The following is a 21,972-nucleotide window of genomic DNA, read 5'->3' on the forward strand; positions in this document are numbered from 1 at the left end:
TACCATTCTCTCTCTCACTTGATTCCCATCCCAGCCAAAACGTGCCCATTTCCTCCTGTTAGTTGCTTCCTGAACTGCAGTGCTCCAAGCTTGAAGACAGTACCGCCAGAGGAAATCTTAAGTGTGCTTAATAGAACAAAATTGGAAAGCATAAATCTTCACCTTGTTTAGTCTGTTATTCATGTAATCCTTATATCTTTCTTATTCCGTTGCATGTTCATATGTGGTTATTCTTTTTGTATTTCTAGTTCACACTGTTGAGAAAAACACTTCCATTTTTGTCCAGTTTAGGAGTAATGTGAAGACAGAAGCAAACAAAATAAAAGGGTGTCTCTCCGTATTATTTTGCTAACTTTTGATTTGGTGATTCAGTGCATTTTGTTATCAAACTGGGTTGGTGGTGGAAAATGGAACCTAATGGACTGCAAGCATCAGTTTATCTGCTATTTGGAGACTGATTGATTTGGAGGCTTAGCAAGAGTCAGAATATTCCTTGTGGCTAACTTGACAAAATGGCTGATGAATTCTTCAGAACAGCCATAAAATACAGAATGAAAAACACTGCAATTGACTCCAGAGAATTGATCTAGTATTGATCTGTTTGTTTATTGCTTGTGTCTGTGTGCATAAGCACGTAGATATGTAGTCAGTTATGATCATATGTTTAAAATAATTCAACCTCTTCAAAATCTTCCTCTGAAAGGAATAGGGTTTAGATCAGAACACAATTATTCATCCTGACAATTGATGGCTTTTAAACAAGCCTATCAATACCATCTTTAGTTTAAGTGAGCATTCTTGGTTTCACTGTTTGCTGCTCCAGTCCTGCCTTTCTTTTATGAGGGTTTCCAGGGCTGCCTGGTGTAATGGCAAAAGGAAAACACAATTCCAGTGTCTCCTTGTTGCATTTCATAGGCTCGAATAGCCTTTCCACATCTGTTGACGTCCACTGCAGCAGATGCAGCCCTGTCTTCCTCTTGCATCACTTGTCAGGCGTAAGCTAGGGAATCAGAAGCCCAGTCATTCAGTGCAAGAACAGTGCATTCAGCCCCCAGTGCAGCTGTGAAATATGGTAGGACCTGTCACTGGTTTTTCAGATGGACTTCTAGTGTGGCCTTTTGATAAGCTAGGGGTACTTACACAATTCTGGAATCTCGAAAATACCAGCCCTGAATATTCTGCAGCCAACAGCTCATAGCAAGTCAAGGCTTCCTTGCTCTTCTTTGCTCAGACACACTTGATTCCACCTCCCCTGCCTTCGATTCTGGTCCTTCCATGCCTGCTTCTGACCCCACTTTACAAAGTGCTTCTTCAGATGCTGTTTCCAGCTCAAGCCTACTTGACCACAGTAATTGTCTCACCCCTGAAACTGATGCCACAACGGATCCCACTGATCTTTCCCAGCTGTCATCTTCTGCCTCAGATTCAGGTGGGTTACTACATATTGGCCAAATGTCTAACAGATGTTGAGCGGTTCCGTGATCTGAGGCATAAGGATTTCCCAGCAAATACTTCACTAACCTACTACTTTTGCAGAAGTTCCATCTAAGGACTCACTTTATTGTCAGGTGCTCCATTTCTGTGTCAGGTTCTAAGCTTAAGTCTCAGGCATCAGATGAGGATGAGATCAGGTGATTGCCAAGTCTTTGGATAGATGAGGATTCAAAAATAGAAGTTGTCAATGCATAAAGGAGCATATATAAGGCATTGCGGAACAGGACAAGCTGAAGAGCATACAAGGATGTCAGCACATGTTATAAAAAAACATAGCAAAAAAAGCCATCAACTTGCTTTCCTTGGTGATATGGTGGACAAGACTAAATAAAGAGCATCAATGGACCAGAATGCTATGTAGGAGAAAGGGGGAAATGGCAGCTTCTCCATAGTCATCTAGAGGGTTCTGCTAACTGTTCTGATACCCCTTCAGTTCCTTTCTCTTACCAGATGGCCTCATCAGAGGAACTGACACCTGGCCCTCAGTGCTGTGATTCTGAGCCCCACAACATTTAACACTCAGCTTGGAGGGGGGCGGATATGATCTCAGAAAGATACAGAGTCTGTCATGATCATGGGAGTGCCCACCAGAGAAGGCATGAGGCAGACCTTTTGCAGTTGAGGCCAGATGTCCAAGCTGAGGGCTGATGTCGCTTTCTGTAGCTGCTAGCTCCTTTTGGGGTAATGGTATTTCTAGTTGTGGGGATCTTTCCTCCCAAGGAATGTCTGGTTTAGCCATCTATGTCTGGCAGCAGAGATGTCTTCTCAGATGAAGGGATGTGGTCTCTGGTGCCTGCAGGCCCACACAGCATGGACCGGGAAGTGAATCTATCTCTTCACAGCGTTCCACTTGCCAGAGGCCTCAGCCCCCAATGAGTCCTGATCCAAGGTCATGATAGAGTCTACTCATTCCAAACTTGTGTGATTCATTGAATTATAGATGTGTTGATTAAAATCAAATCCTTTGTAGTGTTTATTTATATACATTCCAGAAGGTTCTCGAGCATGTTTCTTTCTTGTATATTTACAATAAAACTGCAACTGTTCCTTCAGTATTAACCAGTCAATATAACTATGGAGAAGAAAGATTACTTCTCACAGTGTGTAAATAGAGAGAGGTCTGTAGCTCAGTGGAAGAGCATCTGCTTTAGATGCAGAAGGTCTCAGGTTCAGTATTTGGTATCTCCAGGCAGGGCTGAGAGAGTGCTGGAGAGTTGCTGCCAGTCACTAAACAGCACTGACCTAGATGAACCAATGGCTTTGCAAGCCAGTTTCCACCATGTCCCAGATTGCTCTCAACAGTAGGTACAGTTCTTATATAGGCCTCCTCTTTTGGGGTGACTGGTTTATGGGCTGTTGGTCTCCACAGACATGGGTCCAGAGCTTCTATGTCTTTCCTGTGGAGGAAGGAGGCTCCATGTTTCCCCATTTTTCATTAAGGTTGAGGCCCTGTAGCTGTTCTCCTTCTGTCCCATCAGGCATACAGTTAAGAGGACCACATCGTGCTTCTTTTAACATAGGTGGGGAGCCTCCAGGCATTGTCTAAACATGGTTGGGGCCTACTTAAGGGTTAAGGTACTGGCAAAAGACCGTTGAGTCCCTGCAGCCCATCTTATTAACAGATCTGGAAACTATTATTACTCATTCTGATGTCTTTGAAAATGTGTCCTCAATTTAACTCAAATGTTGTTTGTTTTTAGATCCATTATATTTTTCTGATCACAACATTAAGCCGGATGAAAAAGACACCCCGCGACCTCAGGGACTACCTCAGGGATATGTTACCGTAAAAGAACGTGAAAAAGCGCAATCTTATTCATCTTTGCTGGAGCATTTTGTTAAAATCTTTCTACATTTTAGAAGAGCGGCGGTAATGTCTTCTTGAATTAATGTGTTTATGTTATTGTATTAAAATGTCTCTACCAGTTTCAATAGGTGATACAAACATTTGTTTCTTGTACTTCTATTAACTTCCTCTTCTATTCCAGATCTCAGTAGGGTAGTCTAGCAGAAAGGGCTCAGATCATCTAGGTCTTCCTAACCCTTTAAAGCAGGTGTCTGAGAAAGCTTGGCAGCAGCCCTTCTCTCATTCACTCACTTTTGTCACATCTTTGCTTCTTAACCCACTCCTTGTGTCAGTTAGAATCCTCCAAGAGATGACTTAAAAGACTTTTTAGCTCTAATTTATATTTTACCTCTTTTCTTTTCCTAACAATTCATGGAGGAGAGTGTTCGTTACGTGACACATAAACCTTTGCACACATTCCCCCCCCCCCCCGTCTTATTGCTGAAACAGTGAGGGAGTCCCACTAGAACTTCAAAAACCATTTGATCCTTCCTCAAATACTTCGGCGAAAACAGCCATGAATACCCCAACCTCCTTTTCATATTCCAGCAGGGGAAACACAATTTTGACATACAATGAACATTTTTCCGTGATGTGCAAACAATAACTGTGGTCCTGGGTGGCAGTCCTGTCCAGAACTATGGCTAGTGGCCACCATCTTTAAGGGGGGTGGGCTTGTAGCATTGTATATATCCCACATATCTCTGGAAGAAGTCAGAAAGACAGCAAGAAGCCCCTTAGCAAACACAGAGAACACTCCCAAGCATTTTCACGCTAGAGAAAGTGGAAGGCCAATAATGAGTTTCTGGGTAGCCTGTTGCCTAGATGCCAACTTTCAGACCAGCAGGAGCTTTTTCCTAGCTGGAAGTACTACCTGGTGCATACTTTCTAAAATAGGAATCAGAAGAATTCCTTTTCTTGGTTTCTTTTATTGTATTTACGAAAACCTTCTAAAAGGCAACACCAGAATTACTTTGCAGTAGGTAGAACTTGGTTGCCTTTTGCTTTAACTAAGTGAATGCATCCATAAATAATATGGTAAATGCAATCTTATATTGGATTGTGCTGTGTTTTCTGAATGGCCCCCTCAGGGAGCACAGCACACAGTGCTATAAAGCCCAAACCTCTACTTAGAAGGGACTTGTCCAGCTTCCTAAGCACATGCTGTTCTACTGAGCACAGCCTAATACCATGTAGGCTCAGAACCTCATTTCTGTAATGATTATGTTGCACAAAGTGAAGCCGCATTCATAATGAATGTCACCACTTCACATGCATTAGATCAGCAGCATGGAAATATGTTAGAAATTATAGCTAGGGAATGTACAAGTGGAAAAACACCAGTAAAATATGAATAGGTTTTATGAATATATCTTGAAATGGCTGACAAAGATGATCAGAAAGCTGTAGTTTTAATCACTGTCTGGCTGCTTGGCTATAGAAGGGTAACATGCACTCCTTTGCTCTCTCTATTTATTTCCTTTTATTTTCTGTCATTTCTTTTCAGCAATAGCCAACTTCCCTCCTCTCAGTTATTTTCCTGTGTATGACTTGGATATTTTTGTGTTCTCAGCTGCCTGAGAATTCAGTGGGGTAGTCTGCATGCTATACAGTGGTACCTCAGGTTACATACACTTCAGGTTACATACGCTTCAGGTTACAGACTCCGCTAAGCCAGAAATAGTACCTCGGGTTAAGAACTTTGCTTCAGGATAAGAACAGAAATCGTGCTCTGGCGGCGCGGCAGCAGCAGTAGGCCCCATTAGCTAAAATGGTGCTTCAGGTTAAGAACAGTTTCAGGTTAAGTACAGACCTCCGGAACGAATTAAGTACTTAACCCGAGGTACCACTGTAGAGGGAAGTTTGTATCCTTTTTTTCTATTGAAAAGTAAGAATGAAGAAGTAGTTACCGTATTTTTCCGTCTATAAGACATCCCAATGTATAGGGGTATAGGGATCCCCCTCCATTTTTGGGGACTCAGTTTTAAGAAAATGGTTTGTGTTTTAATGCTGACATCACTGAGAAATCTCCATGCTCCACTCATCAGACTTGTATCTGACACTTTACCATCCAGGTACTAGCCTATCGTGGTGGCCACTGGACGTTGCTTCAGAATGTGTGCCGAGACCTTTGGACCTATACCCAGGAAGCGCAGTCAATTATTAGACATTCACAATCTTTTCACGCACCATTTCCTATTACCAAGGAGTTGTTTCATGACACAATTTGGCTGCCATATTTCATGGCATCAGATATGTTGCTTGATATGGTGGTTGATCTGCAGGCTACTGATTCTGTTAAGGTAAATATATTTTATTGAGGTCTGCATACTGTATTCAGCTTTGTTTCTGATTTACAAGCAGCAAAAAAATGTATTTTTACTAAAGGAATTTCTTCTTTGTTCTTGTCTTATTTAAACCTTTCAGCTACTATCCAGTGTACAATTTATATTACAATATGGCTTCTAAAAACACAAACATTAAACAGGACTAGCTAATCTTTTTTGGGGGGCACATTGATGGATAGCCACCCCTTTGAGGTCTGCATCCCAGTGGTTGATGTGGTCGGTTCATATGTGTGCATACACATATTGCACATACATACATAAAGACCACTCACTCATACTACATTTGCACATTCACATATTCACCATACATACAGTATACACATACATTGCACAAACTCACCAGACATGAAATCACTACTCTTAATACACTCGTGCATAAAGACACCTACACACACCCACACACCATTTTCAGCACTCTCATTCCAGCGCTGGGGTGGGCGTGGCTGAAAATGCTGCAGAGGGCATTCTATTTATTCTAGAGGTAGAAATGCTGCCTTTTAAAGAGCAGGCTAAGGACTTTATTTTCAATCTTAGCACTGTGGCGCTTAGCACCAGGATTGCAGATAAAATATATTTCTGCCTCTTCTTTATCTCTAAAGAGCAGACAGATCACCCTCTAAAAAGCAAGGAAAATGCTTTATCTTCCAATCAGATTGGAAGATAGAGCTAAAGGGGTTGATGGGTCACTTCCTGTGGCTTGTACTTTGGGTTAGACTTGCTTGCTTTAATCATACGTTCAAATTGTGGTCATCACATGTTGTTGTTATTATTATTTATTATTTGTATACCACCCTTCATCCGCAGATGCCAGGGCAATTCACAAAACAAAAATACAAAATAAAAACAAGAACAAGCACTTAATTCAAATCACACATTGGTATTTTTCAACTTCTGTTTTCTAAAATGTTATAAAATTTCTGAGTGTTGTATTACGATGAATTGGAAACAATGTTGTTTGGGATATTAAGAAGGATAGGTCTTACCTGAATAGTAGATTTATTAGGTGGGAGAGGAATAGCCCACTCCAAACCCAAAGACTTCATCGTCCACCGTAATAAATGGTGTGTGTACTTGTGTAAGTGTAAAACCTGAAAGATCATCTCACCCCTTATATAACAAATTGATTGCTGCTCTCTGCAGGTGAGGACCTTCTGCACACATCTTATCAGGAGGTCAGTTCTGCACAATGTAGAAATCAGGCCGTTAGTGTTGTGTCAACTACCCTTCAGAATTTCCTTGAATATCAGTTTGGTGGTGTCTGTGTTGTGTTTTTGGCATCTACTGAAGACTTCCTCCTTAAACAAGACTGTTGAGTTGAGGTCTTTCCCAGTCTACAGCTGCATTGGAATTGTTATTAAGATTCAGTTCAGTTTTAGCAAATAGCCATTACACGCATAAAAATAACAACAGCAATGCTGCTACTAATAGTGGTTTACATTTCTACTCCCCAACCTTTTTATGGGATAAATCATTTCCCATACTTCCTTTAAATTTTGTTAAATGAATTTGTAGAGCCTTAGTAATAAAATTGGATATTCTAAAGGATATATACTTCTCTACATCAGACAACAGAATACAAGATTTTTAACATGTTTTATCTCTTGTATTTTGCTGCCCAGAGTGCCTTTTGGAGGAGGGGTGCTATAAACAAAATGAATAAACAAACAAATGGTGCAGCTGTGCTGCATTGGGGAAACAAGCACAGGAGTATGCAATGTTGTGCCCTCCAGATGTTGTTGGGCTATAAGTCCCATCCCTGACCGCTGGCCACACTGGCTAGGGCTGATGGGAGTTGTAGCCCAAGAACATCAGGAGGATACCCCATTGACCACCTCTGATGTTCCATATCCAGAAAGGTTAGTTGAATAGATTTTTGAGGATAAGAAAAGCCTGGCTCATTTGCAGAACATTCATGAACCACAAAAGAACCCAGCACCTGAAGTGTGTGGCCTGAATATCTGAAACTGGGACTTGATAAAAGCTATTTGGAATTCTTGCTTTACTACTCTCCGTTTTGAATTTATAGATTGTTGAAGCTGAAGGAGATTTCTGTGTTCCAAGTTGTGTAGGCGGCATAGCTCAAGATGAAGGCGGTTCTAACTTTTCATTTGAATATCCATTTGATGATATCTGTGTTGTTGATTTGCAAGGAGTACGTAATTTGGTTCTGCGAACTATTGAGCTTCTGTTTTTTTTGAAGAAGTGGGAATCACTAGTATACATAGCCATGCAGTTCAACACAATTACACAGTAAGTAACATATGTGCTCTTTTTGAAGGGAAAAATGTTGTGTGCTTTTTTTTAAAGAAATAAAACGTTAGCAGTTTTTAATTTTGAAATCTATCTGATTTTTCTAGTGAGAGATATACAGAGCAATTGATTCCACTGGTGGTATATGCTCAGAGACAACTACAGGAAAGAGCACAAGTCCGTGACTCTACTAGCGCACACCCTAAATTCAAATATCTTGTTACTGATACTGGACGCAAGGTGAAATGTTTTAGATGTGCTTACTTTGAGTCCTACATGTGAATAACTTGGAGGCAGACAACATTTCCACATGCCCCTTCATTCTAAAGTTCCAGGAGGGAGTGGGGGGTCTGCAACAATTTAAAATACAACATTAAAAAACAAAAAAACACCGTCACCAAAAATACGATGGGTCCCCAATATATACATCTCGGGTGTGGAAAACCAGGGCAAAGATATGTGACTTTATGGTGGAGGATAGGTAGGAAATAATTTTCTATACTGCCCTTCATCTGAGGACCACAGGGTTGTTTACAATATAAAAGATAAAGGGACCTCTGACCATTAGGTCCAATCGTGGACGACTCTGGGGTTGCGGCGCTCATCTCGCTTTACTGGCCGAGGGAGCCGGCATACAGCTTCTGGGTCATGTGGCCAGCATGACTAAGCCACTTCTGGCGAACCAGAGCAGCGCATGGAAACATTGTTTACCTTCCCACCGGACTGGTACCTATTTATCTACTTGCACTTCGTGCTTTCAAACTGCTAGGTTGGCAGGAGCTGGGATCGAGCAACAGGAGCTCACCCTGTCGCAGGGATTCTGCAGACCTGCTGATCAGCAAGCCCTAGGCGCTGTGGTTTAACCCCAGTGCCACCTGCGTCCCTTAGTTTACAATATAAAAACACAAAAATGCATAACATAGCAAAAAACAAATCTCCTCCTCCCCAACACACACAGTTTAAAAGGTAATAGTTTATTTAGTTAGCCAAAGGCCTGGGTAATATTCTTACATTGTTCTGTAGCAATAGTATCCAACCTGGTGACCTCTAGATGCTTTTGGACAGAAATTCCCATCAGCCTAAGCCACCACGGTCCATGTTGATGGGAGAGCGGACACCATTTCAAGGGCACCACAATGGGTACTAGTGCACAGACCCTCATTTTGAAGCATATCAGTTAAAGATGGTGAACATTAGTTTTGGTTGTTTGCACATCTAAATTATTTCTCTGCAAGGAATTTTCAGAAATAAAGTTTTAGGTAACCAAATATTGACATAAAAATCTGAGTTTAGTCACATTATTTCGAAAACATTGCCAATAGATGTTACAGTGTGGAAAACATTTTTCTCTTAGGTGCGCTGTAGAGACTTTGTTGCGATAAAGCTGCATGCTGCTGCCAAATGTAATGAAACAACTGATGAGGATGGATTTGATAGTAAAGGTCAGAGCACATACTGATATATAAGTCCTTTTTATCTTCAGAAGGTTTTCTGTTCATGTCCTTTTGGAGTACTATGGCAATATTTTTATACTATGTCTAAATAGGCCATGCCTCAGTCACATGCAGCCAGCCATTTCTGTGAGAAAGAGGATATTTACCATATTCTGTTCTGTTTTCCTGTGATACTGGATCTCGATTTTTTGATGGAGCTGCAGGGACCTTTCATTGAAGAGGCAGATGAGTCTACTTCCGTTCTTTTCCCTTCTGAATTAGAATTTGTGTATTTTGCTGCAGCTCTTGCTGATCCAATTTAAAAGGAGCGCTTCACCTCACCCTAGTTAACTTTTTGAATGATATGGTTTTATTTTGCTGATGAGGAGGAAAACAAGTGGTGTAGAGGCACAAGTTGCTATTAATATGGTGGAGCTGGGATTGGTCTTGATAGATGCCAAGGGACCTAAACTGGGGATTCAGGCAAGAAGCCCTGGCTCCTCCCTTGCTAAACCTCTGGGACAGCTGGTTGCCAATGGGGTTACTAGCTGGATCTTTTTTGTACTGTAGTGCTAGGAAGGATACTTTTCCTTAGTCACTCATTCTGATCTGAGGACCAAAAGGGGCCTTGGTGGTGTTCTGTAAAGCAGTCCCACTTCCAAGTGGGATGGTGTTGTGGTCGGATCATGTGGCCTTCACATGCAGCGAGGGTTGGTGAAGCCCCATGTCATGGCCCCCGGCCGGCCAATCCAGTCGCCTGTGGGGTGTGGTTTACCCCTTTTAAACCGCAGCACAGTAAGGGGATCGCCCTCTTGTTCCGGCTTGAGTGGTGGTTAGGTATTGGTAAAACCTTGTTTGGAGGGGGATGTGTGGCCATCACCTGCCCCTCCATACTAAAGGGTATTCTATTAAAGGAATCTGGTGGTCGTGGTTCCTGTCCGAAGCCTGGGTGGAGGCTAGGGCCATGGCTCGACCTTCCGGTGACTCTAGGGGGAGCTTCCAGTTGATGTGCATCAACAAGCTCCCCCTACTGGTGGTTAAGCCTTGTGAGACTTCCTGCAGGCGGGCAGGAGTCAGATATAGTCGGTTCAATTCCAATGTCTAAGCCAATATCGCTCACATTCTGTAACCAATAAAGTTGTGGCCTAAATTTTGCCCATTAACCTAACGTGTTATTATTCAACATAAAGGGGAGGCCTTGGGGTCTTGACACGCAAATGCTGATCCAGACTTAGGTCCTCAATCTGTACAACTCATCGCATTGAGTAACCACACGGTGCCCATTCACATTATTACGAAGCTAAACTATGGCAGTCACTTTGCTCCTTTCCTGGTCCTTCTGCTGCCATGCTACCCACGACTAAGCCATGGCTTGGCTTGGTGTTATGTCCAAACCCAGGCTTGTGGTCTTCCTCACTCCAGACAAACCATCAGCTGGAACCAAGGATTGTTCTAGGGTTAACTGCTTGAAATTTGTCTGAGAAAGACATACCATTAAATTGGGTTTAGCCATTAAGCTAAGACAAACCATGGCTGAGCCCTGTATGTGTAGCATCAGCAGGACTGGGAGAGGAGTGCTGCAGTTATGATCATTTATTTCAGAATCTCATTCACACCAAGCCATGGTTGGGCATAGCGCTATATGCAAACTGTGTCACAAACTCCTTGTCCCTATTTTATGCTTGATCTACAAATTTTAGCCTTCAATCATGTCAGCATGACACCTTTGGTCTTTGGCCTGCCTGTACTCGAATAAGACTCTTCAGCTGTGGCCTGTCTTGGAGTTGGGCCAAGGCCTGACATACCTCTCTTCGGATGCGAGGAGATACCCGTATTTTTCGCTCTATAAGATGCACCAGACCACAAGACGCACCTAGTTTTTGGAGGAGGAAAACAAGAAAAAAAATATTCTGAATCTCAGAAGCCATAACAGCAAGAGGGATCGCTGTGCAGTGAAAGCATCAATCCCTCTTGCTGTTCTGGCTTCTGGGATAGCTGCGCAGCCTGCATTCGCTCCATAAGACTCACATACATTTCCCCTTACTTTTTAGGAGGGAAAAAGTGAGTCTTATAGAGCAAAAAATACGGTAAGTTGTACCCTTTCACCAGTGTTAAAGCAAATTGTGTTTGTTGTCTGTTTTAGACCGATGTTGTCAAATGTGAAACAAAATCATTGAAGCATTTAAAACCTTTGCTGTATAAGAAAGGAAAGATCCATATTTAGGTTTTAATGTATTTATTGCTTCAATTAAGATGCGGATCAAGGAAGAGCACTGGTTTCTGTTCCTCTGGATGTGTCAGATGCACTGCAGTGTTTCAGTGAAAGCCTGGAAAAAGCAAAATACCACAGTAGATCTATTAAATATAGCAGGAAATTGCTTGCATTATTTCTTGCTCACACACAAGGTGAGTAATTGCTATAACATCTGTTGGTTAACAACAAGATTGTGTGTACAATTGATCTACTTTAAGAAGTCAAATACTGGAAAGCTTAGTGTGAAAAAGAAGGTAATTATTAATGCAGATGCTTTTTATATTCATACGAGAAGTTATGAGTTTGGTGATATAAGCACTACATGGTTATCTTAGTTGAGGACCATTGTTCTCTTACATCTACACCAGCCTTAAATGTGAATATCTTTGGCAAATTAATTTTTATTCTGTGTTTGTAGAATTTATACAGATTCAGTATTTGCAACCAATCTTTGTGTTGGCTAGGAAGTGTAAATAAGCATTCCCCCCCTGGAATTACAGAGCATTACCTTTGAAATTAATCTTTTTCTACAATTAATTGCCACCAGAATCAAAATCTTTTGGATAGAGTATATTCAGTATATTAATCACTTTTCTAATCTAGAGTGTGGAAGAGTAGACACAAGATGGAAGGCATCTTCACATGGAAAAGTGGAATTTATGATGGGGGCTGAGTTCACATATCAGCCAGAACCACCTGATTTTTCTAATGAAAATTTTACTAGCATTAGTTTGGTTCAAGGCAACTCCATTCCCCGGTCAAAACTGTCAGTAGTCATCTCTTCATATGAGCAAACTCTTGGTAAGATTATAATTTGTTTTGCCTCCCTTACAAATATATATGTACAGATATATGCTTACAAGTATGTGTCCACAAATTTGGGTGGCATATAGTCCACCCCATGAAAGTTTCTTCTGTACCCATATGCTTTTTTCTACTGTAGAAAAGGTCTTTGGCTGAGATCCTGAGTTAGCTCCCCATCCCCTGATTTATTGTTAAATGGCTTTGGGATTTTTATGGGGATTCATAAGTGAAATAAATGAATAATATTATTTAGGATAATGATTTATTTCCTAATTCATATAAGTTGATTTACATAAATATATTAAGTGTGTATTAATATTTCTATTTTTATTTTTTAAAATTCTCCTTCAACCAATGAAAAACAGAGGCTCTTCAAAAAAATAATCAGCAAGACCTCATGGTGCAGGCTTTCAGTGAACTCGGAAATATTCACTTTTATACAGGAAACAAAAGGTATCTATAGTGCAACAGATATAAAATGAAACTGTCCTTAAATTTTCAGTTTTAATGCATAATTAGCTAAAACATAGCTAAAGGCTGCTAACTGAAGTCTAGGGGCCTGCAGATACTATTGTTTTGATTGAGACAAGGTTGTATGTTTAAGCGTGTGCCAGTGTTACTGACATATGCTTTGCTTGCGTTTGCATCATAAATTTTGTGGGAATCCCTTGTTAAGAGTGGTGAAGGGCTTTACAGCTGTTCTTTCCACCTTCTGATATGAAGCACTTGGAGCAGGTACTTCAATCCCAACCTGCAACTGCACATGTGGTTGCTTGAGTCAAGTGGGTATTTCAGAGGAAAACAAGAAAAACATTTTACATAATAAGTCAGCTAGTGATCGGTTTTTATTTTTATGTGATTTTAATTGCTATAAACAGCTTTGATATTTTTAAATGAAACTGTGATAAACAGGGTTGTTGTTTTTTACAATAACTAAATAAAATGTGATTGTACGAACTGAAAAAACAAAACACAAAAGTTAGCTTTGAAGGAAAGTGTCCCTACTTTAATTTAGGTCTTAATGTTCATTTGGTTTTAGTTTTAACATTTCCACATTTCCAATGGAAGGTCAGCAGAGTGGCCAGAAGGCAGGGAGCAACCTTTGGGGAGGCAGGATTGCCAGCATGCATCCAGTTCTGCTCCTGCCTTTGGTTGAAGTGCAGCCAGTCATTATCGCTCTTGCTCATCTTTCAGTTACTGCTCTCTGAATTTCTTCTAAACCTTTCCTCTTCTGTCGCAGGGAATTAGTAATAGTCCTCCTTCCCCATGGGCACATTCCCCTCTGGTTCCCTTCACTCAGTAGCTGTTTTTTAATCTCCCACCTTCTGCCAGGCAGCTACTTGGGCAGCACCCAGTACCTTCACCAGGCATTATTGCCAGGATGCTTTGGATTCGGCATTTGGCAGGTGGTCCTGCAGCAGCTCCTTCCTCCACAACCTCTTGCACCAGCACTCACACCTTAGGAAGGTTAGCATCCCACTCTGCTGATCTTTCACTGGAAAATTTTTTTTGGGGGGGGGGGGATACAGTTGCACCTGCTTGAAGTGTACTTTTCCAATTCCTAATGAAAGGTCAGCAGACCCTGCCCTAGTTGGGTTGGCTGCAGGATTCTTGTTATTAGCACAAGTCACATTGACATTGGGAGGTGGTATGTTTTCTTTCTGCCCTTACACTCCCGGCTGTCAAGCTTGGCAAGTCCATGACCTGAATGCCTGTTGGAAGTCCTGACTCCCAAAAAGCTGCTGCCTGCCTGTGGATCACTAGGTGGAGCCATCAACCCACGCTGCTGACCTTTCACTAGGAAATGGAAAACTACACATCAGGCAGCTGGGACTGTACTTTTAAAAGTGCAAGTGGTTTGCATGCATGTCAGTGGGGTGCGAGGCTTCTGTATGCAGTTGAGTGCTGGATTTGGCCTGGGAAAATGTCTCTGTGTGTGCAGTTTAAGTAGATTAATATTTGCTGCAACCTGAGAGGTGTGGAGGGCATCTGTCTTACAGTATTTACTGTATACAACATTGCAGGCCTCCTATAAAGCATCCTTGCTCAGCACAGTCCCCTTCCTTGCAACAGGATTTGACAATGGCCTACACTGCAAGATTGTTCTATACTACTTCCAGAGCCCAAGTGTCAGGATTAATCAATGGACAATACCTTTATCCCATTCTGAGCCTGACCTGAAATATTCAGTGTAAGCAACACTGCAGTGCAATCAGATCTCTTCCAGCTATAGCCCCTTCCAGCCTTCATAATGGGCATGATGAATTGCATTTGCTTTGGAATTTGCGTAGGTTTCCTTAGTTCCTACCTGGGAAGCAACTGCTTTTCAGCATCCCTGTGTAGATTGTCCCACTGTTTCTGAAAAAGAGAGGGGAATCATGTATTCATGTGCCAATTTTACTATTTCTGGGAGGCAATGACACCTCTGATTGATGTGGGGCATTTATGTGCCTGGGTTTCCTGGCCATGTCACTTAAAAAACACAGACATCATGGAGTTGGCAGGGACCTTGAGGGCCATCTAGTTCAATCTCCTGCATTGCACAATCTCAACATGTGGTACCCATCCAATTTCAAACCATACCAGACCCTGCTTAGCTTTGCAAACATACCAGCAGTTTTATTGCTGCACCACTAGGTGGATAGTGTGTGTGTGTGTGTGTCCCCCTCCTTAGATTTCTTTTTTTTTTGTTAAGTTGCAGACCAAGGTATAGGGAGGGTGACTGGAAAAAAATATGCCTCTTGTGTTTGATTTTCCAGTTTTTGCAGTTTGCACTGCATTTCATTAACCTGTTACATCTGCGCTTGAGGGTGTGATGCCAAATAAAATATTTTCATTATCTTGCATTTTAATAAATGTCAGTGAAACATTGGATATTTTTAAATGTTTTTCAGAGCTGCTTTCAAATGCTGGTGTCAAGGCCTTGATGGAGTCCTGAAAATAGTTGATGCACTTAATCACTGGCACGAGTTAGATGGCTTGTCAGAGAATGCCACTGGCAACTTGGCAAATAGCTCTCAAGGTTACTGTGAGAAATTTGTTTCTCGGGGTGGAATTTGGGGTTGCTTACAAGGAGCAATCTTAGCAGCTAAAATAGCTCAGTGAGTATATAATGAAACCTTCTCATCCACTGATCCTAGAATAATTCATGCGTATATAATAAAGGATAGAATACTTCTTATTGTTAATGAAGTTCTTTTTTAAAAAGTGCCTATCAGAAATACAGTGGTGCCCCACAAGATGAAATTAATCCGTTCCGCGAGTCTCTTCGTCTTGCGTTTTTTTCGTCTTGCGAAGCACGGCTATTAGCGGCTTAGCGGCTATTAACGGCTTAGCGGCTTTAAGAAAAAGGAAACAAACTCGCAAGAACTCGCAAGACGTTTCGTCTTGCGAAGCAAGCCCATAGGGAAATTCGTCTTGCGGAACGATTCAAAAAACGGAAAACTCTTTCGTCTTGCGCGTTTTTCGTCTTGCGAGGCATTCGTCTTGCGAGGTACCACTGTACTGATAAATAAATCATTCAAACATGCTGTCTAAGTTTGTATTCATACTACATCTTTATCCAAGTTACCTTGTAGAGGCAATCTTCATTTTGTGTAGGAGTTCCATTCCAGACCCCCACACATGTTGGTGAAACCTGCATAAGCCCGCTTTGCCCAGCTCCGCCCCACCCCTCCCCTTTTCATAATGTTTTTATGACATTTGGGGGCTGCTTCCAGGTTTGACGCCATGCTTGTGTGCATGATCGCGTATCATTTGCATGTGCCTAAAGCAGGAGTTGCCTGTAATTTCATGTCGGTTTTTTATTATCATTTGAATTTAATATGTATTTCCAGAAAAATATAAAATATTTAATATAAAACAACAAGTTGAAACATATAGCCACACAAATTATACTCCCGTGTACCACCCTGAAAGTAAGGGTGGGATAAAAATACCAGAACATTTACGTAGAGGGCAGGAAGGGAGGGAGGAGGTATATGCTCTGCACACACTCCAGGAGAGCATCAGCAGAAGTGCTGGATTGGCCTTGGCAATATGCTCAAATAAGCCTGACCTCCCCATCACCTCACCCCCTTTCCCTCTCCCTTCAAGTAAGTGGCAGTGACTCTACTGCCAGGAAGCCCAGATATGCTGCAGCACCCTTTCTCAGTGATCCCTCTTTACCCCAGTTCTTCTACCCTTAACATGAATCTGAGGCATAACTACAAGTCTATTATGAGTCAAATGTTCCCCTTAAATATATGTGTGATGCATTCAGAGATCTTACTTATCATACACAAAGCATATAAGTAGAAAAACGTACTTGCTGATCATTATATCATTGTCTGATATAATACGTAAACATGAAGGGTTTTGTTTTCAGGTAGAAATAAATTCAAATTTTTGGTTACATTAAAGCAGTCACAGTGTTCTCTCCCCCCCCCTTTTGCTTCTGCACATAGGTACATATTGTTGTATGATGTGAAATTAAGAACCAAAGCTTGCATTTTATCCGCCATTCTCTTCAAGGTAAACAATCTGTTTTAATTTGTATCTTGTCTAATAACTGATAAAAGTTGTTTTTGAGATTTTCACTCTCAATAAGTAGATAATGGTTCTGGCAATAATGCCTGTGATAGTGTGCGAAAGCCTCTCACTAGCTTGGTTTGCAGAACAATCTCTTTAGTGGGTTAATCCACCAAAAATAGGGTTCTGAAACATCTGGTAGTGAAGGAAAGAAAGCTGCTGGTAATCTAGGAAGCAAGGAAGGGCCTGAAATCTAGAAAGCTCATAGGCAGATTTCTGACTTGCTTGGATGATCAACAACTTAAAATAAACCAAGTCTACTGAGATCCATGAAGGAGAGCAGCTGAGCTAGGAATTCCAACTGTGGGGATTGAAGGATGCTCCAAAAGGGCTTTGGCTAGATGAAACTGACTGCTGCTTCTGTCTGCCTTTGTTTTTAAGAAGAAAGGAAATTTGGGAAGCCTGCTCCCACCCACAAAATATGCAAACTATCCCTTTTGCAGAAGCTAGAGGCCATATATTGTGTCTGCTGCTGTTCTGTTTCAGTACGATGAAGATGTGTCTTGAGAGCCATAACCCAAAATAAGCTATGAAAAGGCTTGACAGAAGTGGAAATCCCAGCCAGACTGTTTGATTCAAGGTGGTAGTTGTAGCCAAGCAAGGACCACCAAGTAGGCCTCAGTCCATTTTCAGGTGGCTTTCAACACTGTAGCTAGCCTAGTATCTCCTGACACACCTACCCTACCCTGCTGTAGCCTTTGGATTGGGCTGACACCAGCATCAGCATCAGTTCCATGAAAGTGTTGTTGCTTGCATAGGCATGTTGGGGAGCAGGAGTTGGCTGTAGCATGTAATGCTGGAGGGAGGCAAAGAAAGGAAAGAGTATCTGGTTTGGTAAATTCTGCTTAAAATGGGAAGGATGAGCCACGATAACCCCAGAGCCAACGTATGCACTAAGCTTAAGGAAAGATGAATGATAGAACTGCCTGCTACAAGGAAATCACTGCAGGGAATAATCTAACAATTTGTAATTTCCATCTTTTAGTTGGAAATTATTTCAGCCACTGCCAATTGATTATGTCTAACTCTTCCACTCATTTTGCAAGTGACTCCACACCTATGACCAGTGGACCACAGTATCCCTGAGCCCTCTCAAATGACTCCTGGAGGCAGAACATTCGAGAAGTCTTGTTCTAGTCAACAGGCCACTTAAGACTTATGTCTGGTTTCAGATCTAGATAGTAAGAGTAAATTAAAACTTCAATTAATAAGCAAGAGAGATTCCTATATGTGGCCATGCAGTATTTGCGCAATGTAATGATCCCACTTATTCTAGGCTCAATAAAACAAATGTTTATTCTATATTAACATCTAATTTTTTAATATGAAGCACTATATGTTAATTAATGTGGTTTTAATGGGTATAAACCTTTGTACAGCTTTGGAAGATTTTAATAACTGTATAATTTTCAGTCCCTCTTTAGAGTTTCACTACCACATCCTAAAGCAGATTGTGACTTTGCACAATATGAAACAGATATATTAATTCCTGGCATTGATCTATTCACGGATTACTACAGAGCTGATGTCGCAACAGTTGTTGGAAGCCTGACTTACGTTATATATGAATTGCATTGTAACAAGCAGAATCTAATAGTAAGTTCTCATAAAGTATATATAAGACATTTGTAATTCATTTAAATGTTGAAATGGGTTATAAATGTGGTCTGTAGTTTCACTTTTATACTACTCAAGGAGCATGAAGCCAGTGTATAAGGTTGTGAAGCTTGTTTAGTTGAATACCTAATCCTATGAATGTTTACTTGGAAGTACAGTATGATCTCACATGAGGGTTCTGTTCCAGAGGCAGCACACTTATGCAAAATCACACATAGACAAAAGCTATTGACTGGCCCGGGGTGGGGGCAGGGAACCCTCATATGCAGGACCTCCCAGGATGTACTTTCTGCTGGCTCCACTGTCCCCATTTCATTAACGATGTTTTTGAATTTTTATATCAGATTTTAACATTGCTATTTATGTTTTTGGACTGTACATAATTTTGTATGGAAGAGAAGGTAAAAAAAGTGACAATCAGATCTATAAATTAATAACTATGAATCTGCTAAGCTACAATGTATGGATTGAAAGCTCTTACAAAAGCCTTTGGCTATATACAATTAAGTTTTATGAACTATGAATAAATATTAATAGAATTCTCTGGTGTCTTTGCAGATTTTGCCACTATTCACATTGTATCAATACTTGGTTTCTGAAATTTGTCGCAATGCAGCTAAAAGTATTGAAGGAAGAATTCTCAAGGTAATGTAACAATTAACAGTTAAGCAACACATTCAGTTTTTCAATGATTGCTTAATGTAAATTGGTTACTAAATTATTATCTACTGCTGAATTTATTTCATTGGAGAATAATAATTTATAACTAATTGGAGGAAATGAGCTGTTTTTTGGTGAAATGAAACAACTTTTTATCCTCAAAGAGGAAAAAACCCAAATGGCCTTTTCCTTTTTTATGCTACCTGAGTGGTGTGACTTCTTCCCATACGTCTCCAGTAACATAGGAATGCCAAGATCACATGGAAGGGACAGCTTGATGCAGTTAAGGAGCTAGCATCTTCTCCTTCTGAGAGCTGGAGACATGCAACTTTGAAAAAGAACTGCATCATCAATAACAAATTTAAGATCCAAACCCTGCAATTCACAAAATGAATTGCACTACTGGCTCTGTAAACCCACTGGAAGCTATAGCATTTCCCTCACAAAAGCTGATTTGGTTGTGTATAAATCTTTGTATGTAGAGCTGTCACTATTGTGGACATTTAGTGTAATACTAACCTTTTCTTTAAAAAGATCAAAGTACTTACAGATTTAGGATTTTACTCTGATGCCTTCAATGAACTATGCATTCTCAACCGTGGAGAGAAAGTCCCCTGGAAGCTACCTGCAATCTATAAGCTTGTTCCAAGACTCCCGGTAAATTTTTAAAAACTTGATAACATAGCCTAATATGTCAGGAAATACATTCTCCCTTACTCTTAAGGTTCACTGTGAGTTCTTTGCAGGGTCTTTTAGAAAGGACTTGCCAGGATTCCCTTTCTAGGGGAGGGCTTGGTCTCGCTTGCTTTTGATTCTTCCAGCTTTTAAAAATAGTTTCACACCCTGGATGAAAGGGTTATTTAACCTTAACCAGGGATCTGCCATAGTGACAATCAGTTGGAGAGCTAACACAAAAGAAACAATGATGTGATTGCTAAGCATAGTTGTGAATAGGTGTGTGTCAGTCTGTACTTTTTCTATGGTTTATTACTGTACATCATGTAATGAAAATAAAAAAATTCCTTCCTGTAGCACCTTAAAGACCAACTAAGTTAGTTCTTGGTATGAGCTTTCGTGTGCATGCACACTTCTTCAGATACACAGAAACAGAAGTTGCCAGATCCTTCTATATAGTGAGAAGGTGGGGAGGGGTGTTACTCAGAAGGGTGGTGGGAATGGGAGATAGGCAGATAGCTGAGAGAGCCTGTTGACGACTCTTAACAACTGTAATAGGTCTTACAGGAAAAGGCAAGGGGTGAGAAGGTGAGAAATGGTTTAGTCATGTATAGTGAGATAAGAATCCAATGTCTTTGTTCAGCCCAGGTCTTTCCATGGTTTTAACTGGAATCATGTAATGAGTAAAGGTTGGCATAACTTAATATGAAATAGATCCCCATTATGATCTTTCTTGACCCTGATACTAGTCTTATCGCAAACATGTCCTGAAAGGCATGGAGGAGACATCCTGAACTCCTAATACTTTCTTGTAAAGATCAGCACTTGTAATCTAGTTACCAGTAAACCTCCTGTTAAAGAATGGTTGCCACACAGACAAATAGTAAGACAAATCCGTTTAGTCATTGCTCACTAGGATTATAGTCCTTTAACTTTTAATTAAGCAGAATAAACAAAATGGAAAATAGGAAACCCTAGGAAGAGACAATAGAACAATAGATTTATTGGAATTACAGCAATTGCTCATCTCAAACCCCCCCTTATCCATTAGAATGCATTGACTAGAATTAGTACAGAACCCCTAGATTTTCAGTAGTTAGTTAGCTCTCCAGTTTACATCGTGGGATGCTGGAACCAATGGGATGGGCAATGTCCTCATCACGTCCCTGCTCTCCCCTTTTTGTTAGATGTCTAGCTTGTACTTAAAGAAAGTATTTTCTGCTTTTCCTCCTGCTTTTCCTTTGCGGTGTTTTTTGTGTTCCCTTTGATTCCTCTGTTGCCTTCATATTTATATATATAGGTCTCTGCAAGTTTTGATTCATCACAACCACTCCTGACAAATACAAATCTACAGGTAAGAAGTTGGTTGTGTATCTGATTCATTCACTGGACTGAGACTCAACTTGAATTGGTGCACATTCAGTTTTTTCCTTTGTTCCTTCAGCAGATAATATGGAAAGGAAAATATGTTCTAACACAAGATGTAGTGATTGCCACCAACTTGGATGGTGTATTTATTTATTCAATTTCTGTGCCACTCTTTGTCCCAGTCAGGACGAAGCACCATTACAAAACACTTCAAAATATCATGAAGACAATAAATCTAAAGCACAACTGTTATAAATATTGAAGTCTAACACTCAAAAATATTGGGTCCCTGGGGAATGAATAAGTTTAACTGAAGTCTAAAGGCCAGCAATAAAGGGGGACTAGGCAAATTCATGGAGCGCAAGGTATTATAGCTTCTAGTCGTGATGGCTATATTGCCTCTGGTATCAATTGACATACAGTGGTGCCTCGCAAGACGAAAATAATTCGTTCCGTGAGTCTTTTCGTCTTGCGATGTTTTTCGTCTTGTGAAGCACGGTCCGTCGCAACTGCGCCTCTTCAAGCGGCTTTAAAAAAAGCGCAAGACGTTTTCATCTTGCGAAGCAAGCCCATAGGGAAATTTGTCTAGCGAAGCAACGCAAAACCGAAAAACCCTTTCGTCTAGCGAGTTTTTCGTCTTGTGAGGCATTCGTC

At 40.9% G+C, this 21,972-nt stretch overlaps 1 protein-coding gene across 2 annotated transcripts in view; it reads left to right on the top strand.

Annotated features, from left to right (window-relative positions):
- The window catches only part of CFAP54 (cilia and flagella associated protein 54), a 102,066-nt gene that overhangs the window by 56,052 nt on the left and 24,042 nt on the right, over positions 1-21,972 (top strand). The window contains exons 36-50 of one of the 2 annotated variants that reach the window (XM_082240752.1): positions 1,232-1,429; positions 3,195-3,364; positions 5,416-5,643; positions 7,715-7,938; positions 8,046-8,178; positions 9,293-9,380; positions 11,625-11,777; positions 12,229-12,426; positions 12,795-12,882; positions 15,324-15,530; positions 16,875-16,941; positions 18,412-18,594; positions 19,174-19,260; positions 19,810-19,932; positions 21,251-21,304. In XM_082240752.1, coding sequence (XP_082096878.1) covers positions 1,232-1,429; positions 3,195-3,364; positions 5,416-5,643; positions 7,715-7,938; positions 8,046-8,178; positions 9,293-9,380; positions 11,625-11,777; positions 12,229-12,426; positions 12,795-12,882; positions 15,324-15,530; positions 16,875-16,941; positions 18,412-18,594; positions 19,174-19,260; positions 19,810-19,932; positions 21,251-21,304 — 2,201 coding nt within the window. The remainder of the gene's footprint in view (positions 1-1,231; positions 1,430-3,194; positions 3,365-5,415; positions 5,644-7,714; positions 7,939-8,045; positions 8,179-9,292; positions 9,381-11,624; positions 11,778-12,228; positions 12,427-12,794; positions 12,883-15,323; positions 15,531-16,874; positions 16,942-18,411; positions 18,595-19,173; positions 19,261-19,809; positions 19,933-21,250; positions 21,305-21,972) is intronic. The other variant, XM_082240753.1, reaches the window with a different exon arrangement.

This window comes from Podarcis vaucheri (genome assembly GCF_965113315.1).
Source record: "Podarcis vaucheri genome assembly, chromosome: 10".
NCBI lineage: Eukaryota > Metazoa > Chordata > Lepidosauria > Squamata > Lacertidae > Podarcis > Podarcis vaucheri.